We start from the raw sequence: 18,142 nt of genomic DNA on the forward strand, positions 1-18,142 counted from the left end.
TTAAATCATCTTGTTTACTGATTATGATTATGATTCTAATTACAATCATACAGTGAACTCAGTGAAAAAGCAGACAATGTCAGTTAAAACTTGATGCAGCACATATATACTTGTCCCGAGACTGCTGCGAGTAAGAGCTGAGCAGTTTTGGTATTCCTGCTATGCTTGCAATAACAGAGTGGCTGTAAACAGGGGGATTCCATATTCCCTGGAGGAACGGTACACGGTCTGCTGTCCTGACAGTCATTGTGTGTAACCCTGGCTTAGAGATGGGTAATTAAAGAGAGAGACTCTGCAGCAATCACTTTACATTACATGTTAACAATGACGGAAGGAGATATTCACAATTTTAGATGGATATCTAAGCCTGTTAATAACTTTGCGCTTTCTAGAAGACATTCAGTGAGCTACTTAAATGTATACAGAAAGTAATCAATTGGAGCTATATCAAATTACTTTATTTCTTGAATTTTATGTTTACCCTATTTCTTATTCTCAAGAGAAATACATAAACTTCCTTTTCCTATGCCATTCAGCAATAACCCAGATAAGATTATAATATGAGGACTAATAACACCTTTGCATGCTCTGGGAGTATCATTTGAAGGGTTCTGCACAAATTCATCCCAGTGTCCATATGTACTACAAATATATAGTTTATATTGTAAAGCTGATGATTCAGGCTGGATATGGATTGCAGTGCGACAGACAGATGGGGGACTCTCCAGTAAGGCTGAAGAAGGTACTTTTACTCACTGATTAGAATAAATACATAAAACTGGCCTAACATGAAAATAATTTCCAAAGTATAAATGTTGGGTGTAATATTAATCTTTTTCACTAACTCGAACTTGCAGTTCCTCATTTTCAGTGCAGTTCTACTGGCCTTCAATTCCATTCATTACAATAACTCTCTAGTCTACACAGAACTTTTAGCTATTTTGAGAAACCTGCACTCCCGCCTATATATAGCAATATAAAGAGAATTCCATATTTTTCTATATGCAAGTCAATAGTGCTAAAGCCAAACACACATTCTGAATATGTTTGAGCTCCAGAAGTAATTTTTAAAGATAATAAGTAACAGAAAACAATGAAAACTCAAGAGCTAAAGAATGATCTAAAGTATTCTAATACAAAGAATAAGATTGTATTATTACAAAACAATGCTATCCTCTGAATACGAATTTCTAGAGCATTTTAATACCAAATAGAAATAAAGTACTCATATACACGACAATATGCTTTTATACATTTTAAATATACATATAATATACTATCCATATATATACAAATTATAAATATCTGAATATTACAAATGAGTGGACTCAACTCACTTGGACAAAATGTACATTTAACTGATAATATTAAAGCAATTGATGCTCATTTTTGTGACTCTTCCGCTTGTCAGTTAATGAAACAAATTTACTTTATTGCTTTCCTGTTTGTTGTATGATAATCCTCACTTTCATGCAAGTAATCAGAGCCATGTTGAGCCATAATTGGCCAATTATTGATGTAAGTAACTATGATCAAAACCCTTCAACTGGTAAATTGCTTGCCCGTGTTGGCAACCAGGATATGATACAGGGGAGGATGAATCACTGGCACTATATCAGAAAACGTTCTCCACCTAAAGCTGTGTAAGTATGTTAAGTGTGTATATAAAAGTGCATCACCTTGGCAATTTGTTGTGCCTTACCCACTGGATCTTAAGAGGGGTGACAATAGCCTCTCCACTATCACCCTTTTTACTTTCATTCAACACAATGACAACTTTTCAACCTTCCAATGCAGGCAGAGCCAACAAAACGTGTGTGGCTGGCTGACTGACTAACAAATCAGTAAACAATGCACAATCCATTACCATGCTTTTAATTAATTAATAAACAAGCAAATTATTATACTGACTATGCAGAATGAGGAGATGTCAAATTAGTGGAAACTACAGCACTATAACAAGAAATGAACAAATATTATATACTTATATACTATACTGCTATACTATATAGACTATACAGTATATGTTTAATAAAAATCAGTGGAGTGGCACCCCCTGGTCCTAACTCAGTTCAGTCTGGTGGATTCTGTACAGTTGCCTTCAGGCTGAATGAGGGTGAATAAGGGTTCAACAAACAAAAGATTGCATTGATTAAAATATATACAGTTTATATTGAAAATATTTTTTAAACTGAATGTATCACTAAATAACACTATTTTAACTGAAGGGTGTGAATGCTTTTCTGTCTGCAACTGGTTTGCATACAGGGACACAAGCATTTGCATGGTTTACCTGATTTCATATTATTTATTATAATGATGTCATTATGCAATTAGTTTGGACTCTTAAATCCAGTGCAAAGCTACACTGAAGCCCATCTGTCAGTTTTTTAAGATATGTGTTCCTGAGCTGCGGAGGACAGAGAGGGCACATTTTGGATAATGAATATTAGATACATGTGTGCAAGCTTTTACACTGGTAATTTGAATAAAATTATAATAACCCTTGTTCTAGTGCTTGCTTAATCTACCTGTTATTTGACTTGTCAAGAGTTAATTGTGATGTTTTCATTAATGCCAGTTATTCTCAGTGGTTAATTGTGTGTTTATCACTGGGAAGTCCCTCACACCTTGCTCACTCAACATTTGACTTGATAAAAAGCCACATGTGTCTCAGGACTTTGCAGTCAAAAGTGTGGTATGTTGTGCTATGGTTCAGTGGATGCCCCATCAGGGTCCTTTCATAAACCTGTCAGCAACTAGCCAGAGTATGAGGCTTAGGCCACGTCAGGCCCCTATTATTTCGGAAAAAGAGGAGGGGGGGAAAAATTAAAAAAAATAAACACTGACACAGAAGCCTCGCTAAGTGGGCTGGCCTACAGCCACTCACATCACTACAAGCCACTGGCTGTGAGATTTCCAGTGATAATGCAAACAAAGCAAAATTATATGCTATTATTGCAGTCGTTCCCCTTGACATTCTGCCACTAATAAGTGTATTGTGGAGGGCTCTTTTCTGCGGAGGCCGAGCATAATGAGCTCTTTGACAGATTTTTTTTTTTTTTTGCACTTTTCTTTAAAGACACCAAACATATGCCATACTTCGGCTTATCAATAGCTTTGTTGTTTGTTTGCCCAGTAATTTTGAGCTGATGTCAAGTACATTAAGGTATTCCTAGCTTGAGGCTGTGCAAACAGTGATTGCATAAAAGCGCTGTATCACACAAAAAGATGAGAAAAAACAGGGCTTCCTTTTCATTCATTCAAAGCTTGCCATCAGCACAGGTTGTTTTCACTTTAAAGAGACTATTCTGTGCTGTAAAAAAAACAGAAGAAACATGTAAGGAGCACAATTATATACCACACGAGTACATAGTTTCAACTATGCAGTAGCTAGAACTAAGACCTGGAGAGTTGCCAAGTGTTTTGCTTGGAATCCAAACATCCAAACATTCCCGCTAATACCTTTGATTCATGGTTGGGTTGTCCTTGTCCACAAGTGGGCGTACAGATCTACTGTAGGGATGCAGTCTTTTGTGGGCATTGTAAAGCACAATATATCCTGCTTAATGTGTACTGCAAAGCTTCGAAATGCATCATCGGTTAAAGCGCGTGGGGGGTGGGTACTTGTCAATATGAATACTTACTTTGCTTCATGTACATTTTCTCTCTCATTTTCTCTCTCTGGGGCTTTTCAGCTTAATCAATATGCTGGAGAGCCTAGAACAGCGAGCGCACAAGACCAAGGCTAATTCAAGTGTACTGCAGCTCTGTCGACTATTTTTGGAATCTTTTCTTTTTCTTTTGGCTGGCCTGCAACCATGGGGATGCGTAGGTGCCAATTAAGACCAATTAGCACCATTAATGCCTTTCATTTAATAATGAGGAGCTATGTTGACAAATTACTCGGCTGAGGACATCTGAATATACTGTTCATGGGCTGAAAACAGCAGTTAGGATGCAATTACAGGGAGTCACATGTCCAGGTTCTGAACGATGGTAGCTGAAAGATGAATGTCTTGTTAACAGAGGAAAAAAAAAACTCTTTGCTGTTCTCTAGGTCTTGTTTCATAGGCATACACTGAAAGGATCTGCTTGTCCATGTATAGTGCAGAACATTTTACATTTTACCATTCCAAAACAAGTAATTCCAAAGTAAGTTGGATTGCTTTTGGGAATCTGTTTTGTTTTTTTTCTTTTAAAAAAGCTAAATTAATTTAAATCAATTTCCGTGTTTCTTAATTTAGTAGATTAGATTAGATGTAACTATTTATGAAGAAAAAAACAATTTACCACCTGTCACATTAGTTAAAACCTGATTTCTTAGAATAAACACAATGGGGAAAAACTGGTTTCAGCACTTCTTAATTCGGACAGCAGTCTGTTGAAAAGCAGTCACAAAACCAACACGAGAACCTAGAGGGCTGAGACTCTGAGAAGCCTAAAAGGTTTGTAGGAGTCACAATATGAGGGAGGCTGAAAGATATCTTTTCCGAACATTAGGTGAGGGATGAAAAAAAGCTTGGTGTGAATCCATGAGACTCTTTTCCTCTCTATAACCATCCAATAATATACAGCATGCACATGTCAGTATGGCTGCCAGATCTGTTAATCAGAGTTGATTGCGATGATAACTCCTGCTCTGCATTCACACCCATTGAAGTATGACAATATTTATTAAAAGCCTAGTTTGGGGATTGACAGTTGACAACAGGAAATTATTTTACTGAGGTTGTTTTGTTACAGTGACTGCCAAGATGTCTTCTGGATTTAATACCACCTCAATTCTTAATTCATTTTAAGATTTAGATTTTAGGGTGTCAGTGGATTTCAAGTGATCTTGATGACCTGAGGCTCTCCAGCACTGAAACCCACACCCCAGGCTTCAGGAAAAAGTGAAAACGTATGTCCTGTGAACGGAGCAACAACAAGAAATGAACTCACAGTCTTCGAAATTGGAGAGGCTCATGGTTTCGGCAGGTCGCGCAGCTGTGGCTTTGTCCTCCCTCAGCTTGGTGTAGATGTGAAAGACTTTGGCTTGTCTATCCTCTGCTCGCCGCTCCCTCTCCCGTTCCTCCCTCAGGCGCTGCTCCAAGCGTAAGGGCCTCCTCCTACGGCCCCGACCTCCCCGCCCTGCCTCTCCGGCCCGCTCTCCTTTCCCAGGGCACCCTGGTCCAGAGCACACTTCCTCCTTCCCTTTCCTGTCTGTACCTGGAAAACAAGGGGAAGTGGAGCTCATGGACTGATCAGTGGAAGTATGGCAGTGTGTTTTAATTGTCTTACCCAGCATTACTTGTCCACCATTGCTTCCCTTTGTTAAGGGTCTACATGAGAGCTCCCTTTGTAATCCAATCCAACTACACTCTTCTTCTAAGAACTAGGAGAAGCCTGCACCAAATGAATGTGACTATACGGCTCCATTCTTTAAAAGTGCACTCAAAAGTTCAACCATGTGTTTTGTGACTAGGCTTTACCAACTGGATATTCAAAAGTCAAACACCACAGACGTTCCACAAAATACATAATGCAAATCTTCAGTCATGTTTTATTATTAAAGATTTTATGACACATTTGTCTTCAGCTCAGCTTCACACATTGGTCACTGAAATACATAAATAGTCCCCAAGTTTTAATTTTCTCTGCAAGTTGTTGTTGTGGTAATTGTGGATTTGTTTTCCTTTCTAAATGAAGACACTGCAGTTTTTTTCTATTGACCTTACTTAAAAAAATTCTTTACCAAGCAACAAAACATTGTTCCATTAGGAAGAGACTAGAGAGCAGAAACTGCATTAATTTATAAGATAAACACTCAGGTAATAGATCATTACACTAGTTTGTGTACATTTCAGGACAATCTGACACAGGCTAAAACATCTGTGCCTAACCAAAAATTAACTGCAGATTCCTATTCTACTGTACTGTATAAAATACATACAAATCGATAACATATAATTGTTTTATTGTTCTTTTCTCCTCAGTGTCAACAATCAAATCTACATTGCTGTTCAAAGACCAACACAGGAAATTCCTACATTGAATTTCACAGTTTGTCTTGCATTGCAGTGTAGTCACATGATCATACATTTCCTTTACACTATGGACCTCTGTAATGTACATGTAATTAAAATACACTAACGTGAGCCCTTCGTTTGACTCTTATAACTAGAACATTAACTAAAACTGCAGGAGTGCAAACCTTAATCAACATCTTTATTTGAAATTCACTGTACATGTTCTGAACTTATTTAAAAAAGGCACTAAAACCAGCTTCCTCCAACAGTATATTAACTTTCTTCCATCTTAAACTCGTAAACAGAAATACGGTATCAGAATCATTACAGGACCAAAAGATGAGAAAAACATGTTTTCTTTAAAAAAAATGTATTTCCTTGTGTTTATCAATTACATCCCAATTAACACTGAAGAAAAAAAAATACATAAAACTATCCACCACTTCAGATAATAAAATACATACATACATATGCTCAGTATGTACATCAGAAATCAATAACCAGAAACGTATGTTAATTAATGGTTTAAAAATAATAGGCAAAATAAAATAGGATCTTTGCTATCTAAAGGTTTGACATTATGAATGAAATATCTGCTGCTTTTTTGTATTGTAACATTTTGAAGAACCATACTTTATTTACCAAAATAAATAAACAAAATGCAATAAAACATGCATAAAACCCAAATGACAACAGTTGAGGTTTGTTTTTAAAAGATACTTTATTTTCTTAAACCCTGGAATGAATAGCTGTGTTCTGTGATCACTTAAAGCTGGAAAAAGAAGCAGCTGTATTGAATTGCTTAGAAACCATCTAAAATACACAGGCTAGGTTTCCATACCAACAAACCCATCTGAACAAGGTAGATAGCTGGATTTGGCTGAGAGAGGCCTAGTTAAATCCTTTACACAGCCCAACCCAGATCTGAACCAATAGTGGAAACAAAACATACACAAAATACACACACACAAACACACACACACACACACACAGAAAAAGAAACAGTGAAACTGAAAGAAGATCTAACTTGTATCTCTTTTTTTATACGTTTTAAAAGGATGACAGCCTGAATCAGAGAGTTAAGCAAGACAATCCCTGAGCTGCAACAAAGTGCCAGTCATTCTGGCATGCCACCCAGATTTTGTTTTGCTTCCCTTTAGAAAAAAAAAGAGTTGAAGAAAACTTAAATTATTCAAGGGGGATTGTCCCCTGACTGTTCAAGACTTTGACAAGCCCAGCCTCTTTTTCCCCCTGAAGAATCTTGGTCTCTCTATCAGCCCTGACAAGTGCCAATCAAAGTTCTGGTATCCAAGGTTTTTTTTTTAAAGTGGATAAAACATGAAGGATTTAAAGACAATAGCTACAGACTATTCACTGTCAGTGTGTGGTCTAGGGGAAGCAATCCCACCCTTAAACACTTTTAATCTCAGGCCCAGTGTTTACCTCTTTTATACACTTAATCTTGCCATCGCTCCAAAGCATCCTTAACAAATTGTGGGTCAGTACAGATTAGTCTGCTTTGTGGCCTATTGATTACTACATTTATTTGCACTTTAACATCTTAAGTAACAGCTGAATGCTAAACACACCAATAAATGCTTAAAATCTGCAAAGCGCCCTGCAGCCAAACAGAATTAAAGAAACTCATGAAAAAATTACGATCTTTACAACAATGGTTTGTTTGTCGAAGTCCAGCTTGAAAAATATGGTTGCATTGACTCTGCTAAATGCCTTAATTATTTTACATTTCAAGTTGTATTTAGAAAAATGGCAGGATTTAACGTAGGCTTTGGTTATTCGGTTGTTGTTTTTTAACCAGAAAGGATTTAAAGGGTCAAAATATTATAAACAATGCATTTAAGCAAAGAAAATATCAAGAGCATTGATTGGAGATTGAAAGAATTAACTGGAAGAAAACACGACACAAACAAACAGAATGACTTTATAACACCACCAAGGAAAACTTTTGGAAAGGTATGATTTAAAGTAATCTGCAAAGCCAAAACAAATAAGAAATTAATAAACATTCCCGGGGGGGGGGGGTAATGTTACACTCCATTAGATTAAATATATATATTTCAATAATCTGTGATATTTTATGTGTAAGTAAAGAAACAGAGTCTCTAAATGCATGGCAGGAGTATGTTCTTTAACACATAAACAGGCTCTTTCCAGGGGCACTGATGCATTTGTCAGACCTTTTTAATTATCCATTTCATGGGTCTCAACCATGTCCATTGTTTTTTAAAAGCCATTGGATCAAAACAACATAAACAACTGTCAAATTAACTGAAGTAAAATCTTAATGAATGCCTGTTTACAAAAAAAGTGCTTACAAAAACTAACTTAAGTTACTTGTTTCCATAGCTTTCACAACAACATTGTATTTTGCGGTTGGATGGCACACTATCAAGGAACTAGGCCCAGTCCTGAAGGATTAGCTCTTAAAGAGTGAAATTAAAAAGATTTCATGACACAATATCCAACATAATGCACTTACTGGTAGGGCCTCCATCCAGAATTTTCTGTGTAGGTTTGAAAAACTCCCTCTCTCCATAAGTTGCTTCAAATTCACTCTCACTGAACCCTTGATGAGAATAAGAGAAAATCAGTTCAATTGCAGACAGCTCAAAGTGTAAAAAAAAGAGGAAATGGAATGTGTTAGGAAAATGTAAGAAAAGGAGCAACAAAAAACTTACCAACTCCTAAAATTCCCTCACAATATTATATTAAGCAGCTATGGGTGAATGTATACAAATATGATTTTGGAAAAGTGAGGTGAAAAACAGAAAAAGAGCCCAAATTTCAAATCTGATTATTAAATGAAACAGAGGGAGAAATAAAAATCATAAGTTTGGCACACATGCAAATAGTCAATTATGAACCTGAAATGTGATGGCAAATGTTTTTTTTTTTAAAGGGCTTTTGCTTCTTCTTAATTGTCTTCAAGTTCTGGGTTTAAAATTTCCAACCAGGGGAGCAGTTGAAGTTTTGTGTTATGCGGTGGCTTCAATCATGTGTGTGATTTTCCCTAATGTCCACTTGTTTGCTATGTTTTTAACTCTAGAATACACACTGGGAGTTATCTGGAAAACCCCCACAAAAAAAAATAAAGTGCAAAGGACATAAAAATAAACATTTATATTTTTTTCATTCGGAGTCGGAACTCCTGCATATAGTCTGGAATGTAAATTATTATAAAAAAAGAACACCTTTGTTTGTTTGTTTCATGAGAAGACAATCAATACAATGAAGTGATTGCCTTATGCAAACTGTTTTTTGTTGCATGTTTTTTTAATGACGCTGACATTTATTGTATTTATTTTTCCTATGGCTCACTACATCCTTCTGCCCGTTTTCCTGGCTAGGGGAGAGGATTTTTGTCCATGCCTGGATCTCCTTCTTACCCTAAGCCTCTCGGTTGGTCCCCTGAGCTATAGCTCTCCAACAACATGCCCAGCAGCTTTGGAGGAAAAACCTTAAAAGAACAGCCAAAGAAAACCCACAGCACGATATAATCTCCAATTATTGCCATGTTATCTCTACATTCCACATAACCCTGGAAGGGAATTGTGCTCCACATCACAGCCAGCATTCACTACTGCCCTATCAGGAACACCCGTAGCTCGAGTCTCCTCTCCTCAAAACTCTCCCCGACATGCAACACCTAGGCTACTGTGGGTGCTTGCTGATGAAGAACCAATGTAGAAGTAGGGTATATAGAAATTCACAGAGGTCTTTTTCTTGCATAGAACATAGTCTCAGGTGGTTTGTGGGTTTTTAAGGAGAACAAATGTAGTTGCAGAGGCATACATTCAGATTTGGAGCATTCATCTCGGGAGTAATCCACCAAAGTGAATTGTTCCTTTCCAAACCCTGACAAAAGCTTATGGCTTATGGGCTCAGCTTTCAATGCTGCAATTTGTCAGAAAGAGCAACGATAACAAAAACAAATAAAGTTTGCAAAATGACCAATCAGAGTGTTGTTCATTGCCAAGTGTTGCTAGAGGACAAGTGTATCGAAGCATAACAGGACAGAAGTGATTCACTTGCCCTGCTGCAGTTATACAGTTGAGGAAAAAACGTAATACAATACAGTATACAAGTTTTTACTGTTGATGTTAGATCTCCTATTAGTTTGATACATCTATGCAGATACATGCACTGGACCTTTATTTTTTTTACTTGGAAAAAATGAAATAAAGCCATAGTGCAGGCGATTTTCTTTCTGCGTGAGTTAATATTCCTCTGCAAAGGGCCTTAATGAACTTTTTATCAAGGTGAACTGGCTATGAAGCAAAGTTAAACACAACCATGTTGGTAAGGTAGGAATCGTTTTAATGGGCGATTCTCCAAAACAAAGATTGCCCACTTGGTATTTATTCAAGATTATTGTGTTTGCATGACGTTAGTTTTGTAACTCCCCTTTCCCTTTGCTTTGTGTTCTGCTTACATCCTGAAACACTTTAAAAGCCATCAAGATGAGAAGTTATGTTTAAAAGGCAGATCAACAATAATAAGCTCTGCGTTTGCCTGTAGCAGGTGATATGATAGAAATATGAACTGAACTGTGTGTTTGGATGCCATTTTGGCAAAACAATGATGTGGAAGCAAGGGGGTGTGTAGAGAGAGAGCAGAAAGCCCTTGGAAAAGAAATGAAAGACCAGGCAATTCACAAAGCTTCAGACTGACTATGTCAAACTGCCTGAGAGCATATCATACAAAAAAGTGGATGGTGATATCAAGGCACGAGAAGAAAATATTACAGCTGGTATTCAAAAACAAGAAGAATTGATTTCTGGCACACATGAGAACCAAATCACTTTTTGATGACAACGATACTTACATACTAACAGATGACTTTCAGTAAATGCTTTCAAAGTTGCAAAAACAAAGCAAAGGCTCAAACACGAGTCAGAAGGTGGAAAAGATAGAAAATAGACAAACATAAGGTAAATGTGAAATAAGAGAGAACCCCTACACACACACACACACACACACAAATTCATATATACAAACAGACACACCTCTTTGTAAATCTGAACTTTTGACCTGATCCTGTGATAAAAGCTTCTTTGTAGGATCAAATTAATTGATGTGGGGAACAATATTGTATGTGTATTACATATACCAAATTCTTAACAATGTTATGGGTAGAGAGTACCTGTGGATGAGGAGATAGAGTTTCCCTCTTCAGCAGACACTGAGTCAGACTGTGGGGACGTGGACCAGGAGTGGTCTTTAAGGGGAGATGAGGACCCAATGGCACTGCAATCCACCTCTGAATGGAGCTAAAAACACAAAAAGATGGTCATGCCCAAAACATTTGCACATTGTACTTTTTTGCCATAAAAATGTTTTTATTATTATTATTTTTTTCCTAATGTATGATGTTGGTGCCCAGGTGACTTATACCATTTAATGGTTTACAGATTATGGATTCTAAACATTGACTTACAGACATGGCCGAAAGTATAAATACCATTCCACCCTTTCACAATTTCACAGACTGACAAAAGTATTTGGTATCCACCATTCTTTATTTCACATTCAATAGAACAGAAACTTTGCATTTGACGTAACATATTACTTTAAATAGTAAAACAAATTAAAATGGCACTGACAAAAATATTGCAACCCATAACCTAATATTTAGTTGCACAGCCATTGCACTGCAATCGAGTGCTGTCTGTAGCTCTGAATGAGATTTCTACACTTATCGACTGGTAGTTTGGCCCACTCTTCTTGAGTAAACCTCTCCAGTTCTCTCAGGTTTGATGGGTGCCTTTTCCCAACTGCGAGTTACAGCTCTTTCCACAGATGTTCAATGGGATTTAGATCAGGACTCACTTCAGAATGGTCCAATGTTTTCTTCTCATCCATTCTTGTGTGCTTTTTGAGGTATGTTTCATGTCATTATCCTGTTGGAGGACCCATGACCTGTGCCTGAGATACAGCTTTCTGACACTGGGCTGTACGTTTCGCTCCAAAATGCCTCCAAAATAGTATTTTGATTTCATCGTGCCCTGCACAGATTCAAGGCACCCATGCCAGAGGCAGCAAAGCAACCCCAAAACATCACTGAGCCTCCTCCGTGTTTCACGGTAGGGATGGTGTTCTTTTAATTGAAAGCTTCAATTTTTTTCCTGTAAACATGGAGTTGTTGTGATTTACCAAAAAGCTCTACTTTTGTTTCGTCTGTCCAAAGGACATTCTCCCAGAAGTTGAGTATTTATGAAATGTTTAAGAAATCATTTGAGCATGAGGGCATCAATGGAGCTTAAACTGAAATTCGGGAGGAGGACTATCCCAATCTTGTGCTCAACTTCTGCATTCCTGAGCATAAGTATCCAGTGACAAACGCACTTTACTCGCATTTCATTGCTTTACCACCCTCCTCCATCCCAAACACAAGACAAGGCCATCGTTCCCTTAAGTAAATTGAGTCTAGGTCTTCTACTACATAAATTAATTGGCATTTTTTTAACTCCTGAATTACACTGATCAAAAATATAAACACAACATTCAACAATTTTTAAGATTTTACTGAGTTACAATTTATATAAGGAAATAAGTCAATTGAAATAAATGTATTAGGCCCAGATTTAAGTTTCAAGTTTTGAGGAGCGTGCGATTAGCCTGCTGACTGCAGGAATGTTCACCAGAGCTGACAAATTGTGCAGACATTTTTCAGTCGTGCAAACCTACAGTTTCATCAGCTGTCCAGGCGGCTGGTCTCTGACAATACCGCAGGTGAAGTAGCCGGATGTGGAGGTCCTGGGCTGGCATGATCACACAAGCTCTGAGGTTGTGAGGCCAGTTGGACATACTGTCAAATTCTCTAAAACTACGTTGGAGGCAGATTATGAAAGAAAAATGAACATTAAATTATCTGGCAACAGCTCTGGTGGACATTCCTGCATTCAGCATGCCAATTGCACACTCCCTCAAAGTATATAGTTTATATAATATACTTATATAATTTTACTTAAATGCGTTGAATCATGCTTTCTGTTTTTCGGCTTTCTACGGCCTTTCAAAAGCTGAATAAAATTAAAGTGAAAAATAAATTGAAACATTCCAATGCATTTTTGCCATTTCTCTCACACTTCCACAGCCTATGTCAAATTGCTAGAATAGCCCATTAGTTGGAATCTTGTTTTTTCTATAGCTGCCCGGCCCGGCAAAAAAAACTACTTTGCCAAAGGTTATAGGGTGTGTGTAACCCATTTACCAGCCCATTTGTCAAACCAACAGTCTTTAACTTTGAAATACATGCACATCCACCTGTCAAGTGTTCCCCTTTTTTTGTTCTCCTCTCAAGCAGTGCGCCACGGCCAAGAGCCCTCCACAAAAGGCTGAAGGTTAAAACCCACAGTCGACACTGAATGGCTTCATCATTCCATTTATCAGCTGTAATTAACAATTGCAGATTGAGCTCTAACAGCTATCATTTATCAAACGACAGTGCAATTTCATTCTGGAGGTTGCTTTTGTGCAGGTGTCAATAGGAGCTGACTGCAGTTTTTGTAATTACCAGGTTTCCACCTCATAAGTCTGCATCACTGGTATTGTGCACTTTAAAAATGGACAATTGATTTCAACACCACATAACCTTTCGTTACATTGGGGGAGATCAAAGCCTCTTTTTTGGTTTCCCCTCCCACCGTGCAGCTTTGTCAAAAGAATGTTGTGAGGTAAAATGTTTTTGGCTCACCAAAATTAACGCTTCTGGCTTCATCTTTAATCACATTTTTTACATTACTCCCTTTTGCAGTTGAAAATGTGTTGTTTCCAATCAAATATGATTAAGATGTATTTAGACGAGCATTGCTGTAACCTTTAACCCTTGTCCTATTGTTTAAAGATCTCTAGGGTGGACATCTTTAGAGAAGTGGGGAAAAGCATCTACTGTACCATAATTCAATTTCTTCTAGGTCACTGACTGGAGAAAGAAAACTTATTTTTAATGCTGCTGTGTATTTAAATACACAGTTAGGGTAAATGGCTTGAGTGAAATGCCTTTATGAAGCTCTAAAGTCCTCTCTGTATAGAAAAGTCGCCTCTCTCTGTGACGCACCCTCTGCCCAGCTCTTGTGATTACAAATGGTTTTGGTCTCCCTCCCTGGAATACAGAACAGGACAGACCCCATCTATCTATTACTGCACCTGCACTGTCCAAAACAGAAAACGTCCATCTCCCGTGATGTGCTAGCTGTTTGGTGGCCGTGCGTTTTCAGACACAGGGCCTCATTGACAGCTGATACTGTCTGATGCATTCAGCAGGGAGAAGAAAAAAAAGTCGGCGAACAAGAGGCCTAAAGAAAAATGGAGGCAACCTGATGGGAGCTCCGCACGGGAGTCTGACTTTCCCCCCATTTAAAATAAACCGCAAGCTTTCTCTCCAAATAGGCCATGAAAAATTGACCTCACACCTGCTGTAGCCTCACTAGCACTTTTCTGTCTTATTATTATTTGATTTTCTGTGAGGTTTTGTTCCAGCTAGGCTCTACTGCAGTGTAAGATGGTTGACAGGCCAATATTTGGCTTTCATTCCTAAGGATATAAATCTGCCTAAGGGCTCTTGTGCTTTTATACTTGGCAGGACTTAAGTTCAAGCATCTCCTAAATACACAGGAGTGACATTTAAGAGTGAAAAAAGCAACATTTAGGAGTAATTCAGAAATAAATGATGCGGGTGTGAAAAAGGGCTGGTATGATCAAGGGCAGCACCACCAGTTAAAATATCTACGTCTCTGATCAGTGATTCTCCCACTCTTTTGTGGCCAGATCACCTGAATCTTGATGGAGATCCCCACACTCCCAAACAATAAACACTTTGAAATTAAGTGGGTGCAAATCAATACTAACAATAACTGCATGGGATATAACTAATGGATATGACTTCTTGTCAAATTTTTTCCTTTGCAAATAACACAAATTCCTGTAGAGAAGAAAATGTTCGAACTTCAAATGGAAAATTTAAGAAAAATATGAAAGAGCCAATGGTACACTACTATACAATTACTACAGCTTTACAACATAGCGTGGCCACCTCTGGGAGGGTGTGGCCCAGGAGGTTCTCTCATAACAAAATCCGCTTGGAACCTCTAACAATCCAAGTCTTTCATAGAGACTTCTGTCGCATTTTTTCATTTATTTGCTTTAATCTCTGTTTCGGGGGAAAATACTGTGGCAGCTTTTTAAAGGATAACCATCATAAAAATATTTATTCTGAAATTTGATACTCTACTCTGATACTTTGTAGTGCCAAAATGAAAATCTTTACACTATACAACATTGTATTGCACCAGAAAGATACCTACCCTGTTATTAGCACTCATTTTAGTCAGGACCCCAGCCTTAGCCAACACCCAACTTTGAAGTCGTGCCCAATACAAAATGACATGTGCCATAGTTCAATAAGTAGAAACATACCCCTAACACTAATGGAAGTCTAAGTCTACAGAGAAAAAGATACCATTAACCCTAGCCACAATTTAACTAATTTTAACCCTAAATGTTAGTTACATTAGTTCAGATATGACTAAGAAACAACCTACCTGTAACTGTAGCATCCCAGCAGCCTTCAACTGTTCCTAAATCAATTAAACTTACCATAACACCAACTATTTGCACATGCACATGTTCTAATTTTAGCGAATGATTGATTTTCTTAAATAAGTAACATTCAAGCTGGAATTGAATACAGGGATAGGAATTAAATAGTCGTTCAGAATCTGTGATTGCATTGCTGTGCCAAACGGTAAGACTTGACACTACACACCATTCTGTTACACCAATGACATACCTACCCCTTCCCAAATCATTGCCAACTTGAACATTTGAAACCATGCCCAATCCACAAACTATTAATATCCAAACTCAGCAGAAACCTAATCCTAAACCTTACAGGAGTCTAGTTTTACTGGAAAATAGAAACCACAAACACTAGCTAAAAGAGAAATATGACCCTACTTTGATCCCTATAGATAATTCTTGTCCAAAATGCAACTAAAGATCCCTACAGGCAACTTTTTTATTTTATTTTTCTTTTATACTCACCACAAGTAACCTAAATGTAACTCTGGGACTGCTCTCACCTGGTTCTCCTCCTACCTCAGTGACCGGTCCTACCAAGTGACATGGCGAGGCTCCTCATCCACCCCCCAACTTCTCCTCACAGGCGTTCCCCAAGGCTCCGTCCTGGGCCCGCTCCTGTTCTCTCTCTACACTCGCTCCCTGGGTCCCCTCATCGCTTCCCATGGTTTCTCCTACCACTTCTACGCTGATGATGCCCAGATCTTCCTGTCTTTTCCCTCTTCTGACCCTCTCATCCCCTCTCGCATCTCTTCCTGCTTGTCTGCCATTTCCACCTGGATGCACTTGCACTACCTCAAGCTCAACCTCTCCAAATCAGATCTCCTCTTTTTCCCCCACTCTTCCTCACCTTCTGCTGACCTCCCCATCTCGATCCCCTTGGAATCCACCACACTCTCTCCTTCTTCTTCCACTAAAAATCTAGGAGTCACCCTCGATCCTGCGCTCTCCTACTCCTAGCACATCACCACGCTGATGCGCACCTGCAGATTCTTCCTGAGCAACATACGCCGGATCCGTCCCTTCCTCACCGACTACTCAACTCAGCTACTCGTCCAGTCACTGGTCCTCTTCCGCCTGGACTACTGCAACTCCCTCCTGCCTGGCCTGCCGTCATCCACTACCCGCCCACTCCAGCTCATCCAGAACTCTGCGGCTCGTCTGGTATTCTCTCGATTCGCACAGGCTACTCCACTGCTACGTTCCCTCCACTGGCTCCCGATAGCGGCACGCAATCAGTTCAAGACTTTGACCCTCACCTACCGCTGTCTTGACCACACTGCACCAAGCTACCTTCAGTCTCTCCATACATCCCCTCCAGACCACTGCGCTCCTCCAGTGCCAGAAGGCTAACTCTGCCTCCTCTCCACTCTCCTTCCTCCAGAGCCCGCTCCTTCTCATCCCTGGCCCCTAAGTGGTGGAACGACCTGCCCTACGAAGTCAAAAAAGCAGAGTCCTTGACCTCATTCCGGTGCTTACTAAAGACGCATCTCTTCTGACAGCACTTGTAATATTAGTCCTCTATCCCTGCTAGATAGCACTTCAGCTTTATTATGCTCCTCGCGTTCTTGATTGTTTTCCTCCTTGCTCCCTTTCCCGTAGCCCTCGTCTGTAACCCTACATCTTGACAGCTCTTAGCTTTCACCATCCAGGATGTAGGAAGTCACTTACTGTACTTGTGTAAATTGTAAATTGGAATTTGTAAAATGTATTATTTTGAATTGCTATGTTTTAGCTAAGTTGAATTTGTAATGATTGATGCCTTGTACTTCTCTGTATTTTTGCACTTTGTTTGCACTTATGTTGTAAGTTGCCCTGGATAAGGGCGTCTGCCAAGAAATAAAAATAATAATAATATTAATAATAATAATAACTATATTCTAACCTGCCATTCTAACCTACATCAGTGTCTCATATTCAATCTGAACGAAGACTAGCAGACACAGGGCTCCGCTAGGACCAGGGTTGGTAGGGTTCAGACTGGTCTGGTTCTATAGAGGTGTGACCACAATCAGGCTAATCAAATTGTTATACCTGCACCAGTGGGCGAACCTAAATCTTCACAGAAGGCCCAATTTATAATACGTAAATTGCAAAGTCAGTTATTTTTCTTTTTCTAATGTTTAAACATGACTATGATTTAATGTCCAATCCCTTGAATCACTATGTTTTTTATTTTCCTTGAGGGGTGGTAATATTTATATTAGCAATGTGGACTGACTGGACTCCTCTCATTTGTTACATTTCATACGTCCTTGTGTTCACTTGTGATTCTGCAATTTAAGCTGCCTAATGCCTTAAAAGCTACTGTATTTACATGTAATTGCATTATTTAGCATTTGCCACTAAACACAAAAATCTCTTCTCCAGGAAATGCCATTGTTAACATGCTAATAATATTGTTCTTATTTGAAACTATTTACCATGACTTAATCATATGAATGAATTAAATACACAGGCCTCTGTAGGATATGGGATTAAGTCCCCATTGAATGTATCTTGGCTTTACAACTCTAGGACCAATTCTGTCT

At 38.6% G+C, this 18,142-nt stretch overlaps 1 protein-coding gene across 1 annotated transcript in view; it reads right to left on the reverse strand.

Annotated features, from left to right (window-relative positions):
• LOC136750424 (uncharacterized) overlaps window positions 1-18,142 on the reverse strand; it is a 63,556-nt gene that overhangs the window by 20,785 nt on the left and 24,629 nt on the right. The window contains exons 7-9 of the mRNA XM_066705491.1: window positions 11,176-11,302; window positions 8,512-8,598; window positions 4,945-5,211 (exon numbers count right to left, since the gene is read on the reverse strand). Of these exons, the coding sequence (XP_066561588.1) occupies window positions 4,945-5,211; window positions 8,512-8,598; window positions 11,176-11,302 (481 nt within the window). The remainder of the gene's footprint in view (window positions 1-4,944; window positions 5,212-8,511; window positions 8,599-11,175; window positions 11,303-18,142) is intronic.

The sequence above is a fragment of the Amia ocellicauda genome, chromosome 5 (genome assembly GCF_036373705.1).
Source record: "Amia ocellicauda isolate fAmiCal2 chromosome 5, fAmiCal2.hap1, whole genome shotgun sequence".
NCBI lineage: Eukaryota > Metazoa > Chordata > Actinopteri > Amiiformes > Amiidae > Amia > Amia ocellicauda.